Source organism: Pollicipes pollicipes, unplaced genomic scaffold (assembly GCF_011947565.3).
Source record: "Pollicipes pollicipes isolate AB1234 unplaced genomic scaffold, Ppol_2.1 Scaffold_7261;HRSCAF=8764_pilon_pilon_pilon, whole genome shotgun sequence".
Lineage (NCBI taxonomy): Eukaryota > Metazoa > Arthropoda > Thecostraca > Pollicipedomorpha > Pollicipedidae > Pollicipes > Pollicipes pollicipes.
The window spans coordinates 57,907,101-57,914,940 of NW_023597054.1; the positions used below are offsets into that span (position 1 = coordinate 57,907,101).

At 50.2% G+C, this 7,840-nt stretch overlaps 1 protein-coding gene across 1 annotated transcript in view; it reads right to left on the reverse strand.

Moving 5' to 3' along the window:
- Nucleotides 1-7,296: 7,296 nt before the first annotated feature.
- The window catches only part of LOC119111665 (dedicator of cytokinesis protein 3), a 40,256-nt gene continuing 39,712 nt past the window's right edge, over nucleotides 7,297-7,840 (reverse strand). The window contains exon 7 of the mRNA XM_037235474.1: nucleotides 7,297-7,366. Coding sequence (XP_037091369.1) covers nucleotides 7,297-7,366 — 70 coding nt within the window. The remainder of the gene's footprint in view (nucleotides 7,367-7,840) is intronic.

The following is a 7,840-nucleotide window of genomic DNA, read 5'->3' on the forward strand; positions in this document are numbered from 1 at the left end:
ACCACTACGATTTACTCCTTTCATACCAAGAGTAGTGCTCGACATGTTGATTACGGTGGTGCTCCTCGTTTTACGCCACATTCAAAACTATTACTTCCAAAGGTTTACAAAGTTCAATGCGCTTTAAACCCGGACCACTACGATTTTCCGGAAGCTCATGCCAACGACGGAGTTTGCCACGCTAATTGCGATGGTGCTTATTATTTCGAAACCACATTCAAAACTGAACGTCAGAGGTGCAAGTAGTTCATGGTCGTTGCACCAGACCCTACGACCTTTCTAAGTTAATTCAATGGTTGGGTTCAATTTGCCGATTACAATGATGAGTCTCGTTTCGAGCCACATTCAAACTGATTACCTCCAGAGGTATCGAACGCAGGCCCCCTAACTATCTTTCTCAACTCATATGTCTGGCAGTGAGTCGAATGGCTGCATCCGGGCGGCGACCGCACTGGCGACAAAATGCATCCCTCTTGATTTGTACGTGGAAAAGCGAAACCATTGAGCGTGACCCACCTCTTCAAATGTTATGGCGAGCTGCAACTGACGCTCCACTGCTGAGGGTATAGAAGAGCTGCAACCAGATGGCAGGATCGTTAACGTAACAGGAATATCGAATCGAATCGAATAATAAGCACCATCGCAATTAGCATGGCAAACTCCGTCGTTGGCATGAGCTCCTGGGAACGTAACAGGCACGGTCTTCAACTAAAGCGTCGACATGGTCGACGAGCACTACCCGCGCGTCCAAAAGGACATAAAAAACCTGAATTCCCAGGACGTTCGTGAGATTCAAGCGATTTTTTTATGGTGTTTGATAATTGCAGCAATTTTCTTACCTGATACTCAGTTTAGGTTTAGGATACTCAGTTTACTCGCAGCCAATGCAGGAGAAGGCTTTTCCGCTTGCGTTTCGCACAGCCCTTAGCAAAGAACCATGTGTCGGGTTTAGGAAGCCTCGAATGTTTGGTTGCTCTTGACATGGTTTATAACAGCGTGTGCAGATATCGAACAATTTCTGGATCCCAGGCGTTTTGGTACTCGAGTGAAATTTGCCACCCGATGTGAACTGGCCTCGGTAACTACATGCACAAAGCGAGATCGTACAGTTCTTCGATGAGATTTCATGCGTTTACGGTCTTCACCGACACATGGCAGTTGCTGGCGGACGGCATCATCTAACAGGCACGTTTCCCAGGACGGAAAGGCGTAGTCCTCTACAAATGCATGACATGGCATCCTTTGTTCTATCCCTGCTCTGGTCTTCTTAACAAATCCATAGCATGGGGATGTGCTGGACTGCACCTGCCCAACGGATGTGAATAGGGGGGTTTAAACAACAGCGTATCGACGTAAGTTTGCATCGAAGACCTCTGTACGTTGGTTGCTCTGGATGATCGAGCGCCAATCGTGATAGGCATGACTGCCAAACAACGTGTTGTTCTTCCTATGCCAACAGCGTTACGTGTGATAGCACATCAGGCCAGGATAGCTTTACTCCGACTGTCAAGGAGGGTCTAACGGACGCCATCGTCCTGCTGTCAAGGGAGGGTGCAATGGTTACTATAGTCCGGCTGTTAAGGGAACGTCTACTGACTACCCTAATCCGGCTGTTAAGGGGGGGGGTCCGCTGGCTACCCTCGTACGGTTGCTGAGGGAGAGTTTACTAGCTGCGATAATGCGGCTGTTAAGGGAGGGTCTACTGGCTACCATAGTCCGGCTGTCAAAGGAGGGCCTACTGGCTACCCTAGTCCAGCTTGTTAGGGGAGGGTCCACTGGCTACCATAGTCCGGCTGTCAAAGGAGGGCCTACTGGCTACCCTGGTCCAGCTGTTAAGGGGAGTGTCCCACTGGCTACCGGCGACAGAGTGCTCACCTGACGGGTGGAGGCGTCGTAGACTGTACGACACGATATTTCATGTCATCCTTTCGAGTCAGGTCGGTAACAAATGTGCAATGACCCAGGAATAGCCAACTTGGGTATTGGGTTCAGAGCTCTCATAAAAAGCTCATGTTATCAAACACTTCCACGCCGGACTACAGGTCCAAGCCTTTCGAAATGACACTGAAAACCGGTCGGAGGTCGCCAGGGTAAAATCTCAGCTGATGCCGTCGGCAGATCTCATAGAGCTGTAGGTCCACGCGGCCCAGTCCGTTTAGATATTATAATTTGAATAAAGTGACATGATTCATAATCATCATAAAAATGATCACAAAATCAGCTCACCTAATCAGCGTTGTACCAAATTTTCACGATAACTAGATCAGAACTTGGAAAAGCAATTGGGTGCGATCTGCTTTCATACATACCTATTTGTTGGTTACTAGGTTGGCGAGGCATTGTTCTTTCATCACACATAGTCCGAACAGGCTAGACTAAAAAATTATATATATATATATATATATATATATATATATATATATATATATATATATATAAACCTTTTATTGGGGTGCAATCATCGGAAACACGACGTGACAAAGCGTGTTTTACTACTGTGTCAAGTGACGGCCGGCATGTCGTCCAAAGGTAAAACCCCATATGTTAATTTTTGGCCGTTTGCGTTTTTACGGTCATCTGATTCGTCTACTCACGCTGAATTTTGTGATTAACAGCCATCAGTTCGAATTTTCATAAGTATTTAGCTCAATCTTTTAGCCTAAGGCTTGCGCAAATCTCAACTATTGTTTTAAATGTGGGGAAGACGAGTCGGATGACATGAAAAACGCAAAATGACCAGAAATTAACGTATGGGGTTTTTGCCTTTGGACGGCAGCGCCGCTGTTCGTCTTCCTCCTCAGCTCGGTTTGCAGTAGCAAGGCCGTGGCGCTCTCCAGAGGTTCGGTTAATTGCATAACTGTTGCAAAATCGGGAGAAAATGAATACAATTGTGTGTAGTTTCATTAACCTTTAGACCTTCGTCCAGGATAAAAAACATCTCTTTAGGACGCGTTCTATCGGGCACAGAACTTAGTGACAAGCCAAAAACTGTAATATTGTCCTGCTTCCTTCGAAATGCAATAAATATCCCCCCACATAACAGCACCAGTATTGTACGTGTTGCACACTAATCGCATGATACCGATGCAAAAAGGTAGCTTTTGGTTTTGCTTTTTGAAGGATGCAAAAAGGTAAGCTTTTGTTTGCTTTTTTGAAGGCCCACCGCTTGGATGCTGAATGATGGATTCGTCAACAAACCAGGCCTACATACAGCATCCGTATAACGGAGGCAGGACGACGATTGCGTTAACGTCCGTGTTACGTCAGGCATATGTTTCAATTATGTCGATATCGATTAGGGTGATGACTGACCAGAGGCCGATCATCACACTTAATCAGGACAATTTTCGTTCTTCCTTCGATTAAGCTGAAAAAACATTTTCTTTATGCCATGTGCTGCCGATGCAACAATTTTCTGCACGATGTCAGCTTATTTGTTTGACAAGAAATCACAACTGGCCTAATGCACGTTTGATATATCAGCGATGCTCCTTATAACAATTTGCTGCAGATGGAAATCTACGCATGAATTTGAATGCGTCTGTAACCAAGCAACCAGTCGTGTGAAATGACCAACGAAAACTGCATTAACTTGCTTTTCATCATATTGTTCTTATTTGCCGTTATTAATAGCCGTTATTAAGCTTAATTATCATGATTATTTACATTGTGTTCTTATATTATTATTAAGTCACCACACGAGTTGGCCGATGTTGTACTGTGATGTGATGTACTGTGATGTGACGTCATGTGATGTGGTGTACTGTGATGTGACGTCATGTGATGCGGTGTACTGTGATGTCACGTCATGTGATGTTGGTGGGTAACTGTGATGTACGTCATGTGATGTGGTGTACTGTGATACGGCGTACTGTGATGTGGCGTACTGTGATGTGATGCTGTAACTGTGATACGATGTACTGTGATGTGATGTGTACGTACTGACCCAAAGAACCCAAGTCGGTGAAGGGGTAGAATGTTGGCTTTATGTCGACATGAAAATTGTCGACACGTACTTGATTATCATCATTGTTTGGATATGCTCATGTAGCTTAAATGATTCCCCATCCCACAAACTGAAGTGCCACTCCAGGGGTTGGCCGCATACCCAAAGCAAGAGTTGTATTCAAGTTTCAGATGCGGTTGATTCATATAAGCCCCGCATAAGTGCACATTTATGTGGACTTTTTTGTTCATTAAGAGTTCAGCAGTAAGTTTTCCCTCCCGTGGCTTAGACTGGTACGCCGTGACGTCATTTGTATGTCAAGTAGTAGGTAGTAGTAAGGTGGAAAGAAGCGCTATAGAGGGACCGAGAAAGAGGCCCACAAAATAATCGATGGGAAGGAAGCCAAGCCATGAGGGCAAGGAATTATCTGTTACCTGTCAGCCCAGAAGTTTCCTAGACTGAATACCCCAGGGCCTTCAGCGGTCGCCGACTGATCTGAGCTCTCTGTTGGCGGGGCCGTTGCACCAGGCGATCTCCAGATGATTCGGCACCTCGATGGCGAGGAGAAGCGCAAGCGACTGCCCACACCCTTTGCTTAAAGGACGGGGGACAGGCCCGTCCGCCACGCCTCGGTGACGACACACGGGGATTCGAGTCAAGCCCCGATGATTCGGCGGCGAGACATTGCGGCCCGCCTCCTCCAACGTCCCCCGCCCTCCCCCCCCCCCCCCGCCCCCAAATGGCAGCTGGTATCACCACTGTAATTGCTGTTCATCTCCCAGTCAAGCATTCGCCATCAATTAGTCCGAAACAAGCGCTTGCGCCTTTGCCTCGCTGCGCCGATGTAAAACTTATACATTTTTTATCCATGTTTTGAAGTTGGAATTATGGTTCTAGGTGCCCTGGTTGCCGATATATCTTGCAAAGTATGAAAAAGACTCGGCCTCAGGCCGCGGGCGGTGCTGGCGGTCTCTGGCGGCCGCCGGCGGGAGAGAGCGCAATTCTCCTGCGCTCTCTGCAACACAGCCGAACCTATTCCATGGGATCGGCGATTGATCGTGGGACTTGACCGGTGATTTTTGCCCCTTCTGTCAGCTGTCAGCCTTTTGAATGATGGCAGCACGCATTGCCGTCGTTTTTAACAGCATTGCGTTTTATTGAACAGTGAAAAACGGTCGGTAGCGGCCAAATCAATTTTGCTGGCTCGCGCATAGGTGGCGCTATAATCTATACCACGTTATTGTCCCTTGGATTCCCCATCAATGTATACTACTCCCGGGTGCGCCACGTGCCTTGCGTGTAGCGATATGACACAAGACGTGGGGAACTGTGTAAAAGGGTAAAAATCCATCATCCTAAGTAAAAGTTCTTCATCATCACGGTTTTAGGTGCCATGGTTGCCGAGATGTGGTGCAAAATGTGGCCGGTAACGGCCAAATTTATCTTGCTGGCTCGTGCACGCATTACACATAGCACGTGCGACATGACAATTCATGCAACGTCCTTGTCTGTCCGATTTCTTATCAATGCATGCCACTCCCCAGTGACTCCGCGCCCTGGGTGTCGAGATGTGGCACAAAGCGTGTAAAACCGTGGAAAGGACCAAAAGCCATCTTCCTGGCCCGTGTGTGCCCGACACGTGTAACGTGCCACCTCGCACTTGTGACACAATTAAATTTTCCGTTCAATGGCCTATCGCAGCATGCCAGTCTGTGTTACTATGTGCCATAAGAGCGGAGGTCCCGCGTGAAGCGTGAAAATGGACGAAATCGACAAAATAGAGCTTCGTAGCTAATGTGCACGTGTCCATGACGCGTGCAGCATGACATCGTACACGTTTGAGTGATCGCTCGTTGGATCACCTATCGAAGCATGCCAGCCTCTACATACTTATACCCCGGTTTTTGGAGATATCACGAAAACGTGTAAGCTCTCAAAAGGGCAAAATCTTGTAAATCCATAGTTTAACACGTGTGTGCCATGACATGTGACACGTGTCACCACAATTATCATCTGGCTCCTGACTAAGCGCGCCAATCCCGAGTGTGTTTGTGCCATAGGTGCCGAAATGTGGCGCAAAACGCGCAAACCCGCAGGAGAGAGCAAACTCCATCTGTGATTCCGTGCCGTGTGGTGCGCGCGATCGTGCCATTTCGATTGCACGAACTTGCGATGCGACCGAAAGTGTAGTCGCGTCAACTGTGAATGTGCGGAAACAAAATCCACGCATATGCGCGCACTGCAAACACAGCGAGAGTTATACAAGGCGCGCCCTCGACCACCATGCGCCATCCCAACCCCCCCCCCCCCCCCCCACAACCCGTCCGCCGGCCGATGCCCAGACTGAAGACACGCTAGAATGCTCGTCCTTTAACATGAAGATAAGCTAAACGAACAAAGTAAAAATCCCGCCACCCGAACGGCTATTTTAACCCTTAACGCCTAGGGCGTGCGCCGGGAGTCGGGCCGGCAACTTGCCGCAGTCGCGGCGAAAACGCCGTCATGCAACGGCTTAGGCTACGCTCATTTGTGAGCGACATTTTTTCAAATGCGGTCAACAAGAGGGTGCTCCAGAGACAGGATGAATCGGCCAACACGCTGGTGTAGTTTTCAACGCCAGATCACGCATCGTTTTGACAGTGGTAGCTCGCATTTGGCGCTGGTTTTAAAACTCGCCCGTTGCAAATGTATTGTAATTCGCAGCGCAACGGTGCGTTGCACAAGTCGCGATGTGCATAAAGTGAAGCCGCTTCAATTGTAATGTTGGGAACGAACATCCAGGCCTCTGGGTGTTTTACGCGCCGAGATATAACGGTAAACGTAAAACCGCGTCAAAAACGGTCCATATCAACTTGTCAACACGTATGCACATGCCACGCGTCACGTGGTGCAAAAAACCCACCCGATTGCGATGGCCCATTCCACGCTCTATCGCACCGTGCAAGTTTCACGTGGCTGCGAGCCTTGGTTGCCGAGATGCGGCTCCGGGAAGCCGAGCGTGTCGGGCCGTCGGCCGGAATCACGAAACTGGCGTCGCCCGCGTTAACCCTACGGGATTTTTGCGTTTTTTCTTCGCTCGGCACGCGCTCATTTTTGCGAAATGCGAAAATTTGACGCAACACAGAAAAGCGCAGCCGGCGGAACTCGGTCGTGTGCAAAATTCGTCGAAAGATGTTGCACCGTTTAGCCTGTGGGTGATGGAATGAAATGGCGGACACACACACATAGATAGAAAATACCTGAGGTCGCGGCAAGCACAGGTGTATTGGCGACCTTACTGAGTACGCTAAACCGCGCGAAGCATTGCGTACGAATGGGACTGACGCATGTGACACCGGCCTAAGGTGACCTCACGTGCAGCCCGCCAAACAAGCGATGACGAGCCAGGACACGTCGCCCCAGGCCGGGTCAGACATTGTGCTGGTAGAGGGCGCGCCCATGTGCCCACGACCGGGACGATGACCGACCGGTCACAGGCTCGACCAGCCACGCAGCTCGACCGGCCACGCAGCCCGACCGGCCACGTAGCTCGACCAGTCACACAGTCCAGCAGCCACGCATCTCGACCAGCCACGCAGCTCGACCGGCCATGCAGCCCGACCGGCCACGCAGCTCGACCGGCCACGCGGCTGGACCAGCCACGCAGCTCGACCGGCCACGCATCTCGACCAGCCACGCAGCTCGACCGGCCACGCAGCTCGACCGGCCACGCAGCTCGACCGGCCACGCAGCTCGACCGACCACGCAGCTCGACAGCCACCGCTCGACCAGCCACGCAGCTCGACCGGCCACGCGGCTCGACCGGCCACGCAGCTCGACCGGCCACGCAGCCGCCCGACCACGCAGCTCGACCGGCCACGCATCTCGACCAGCCACGCAGCTCGACGCCACGCG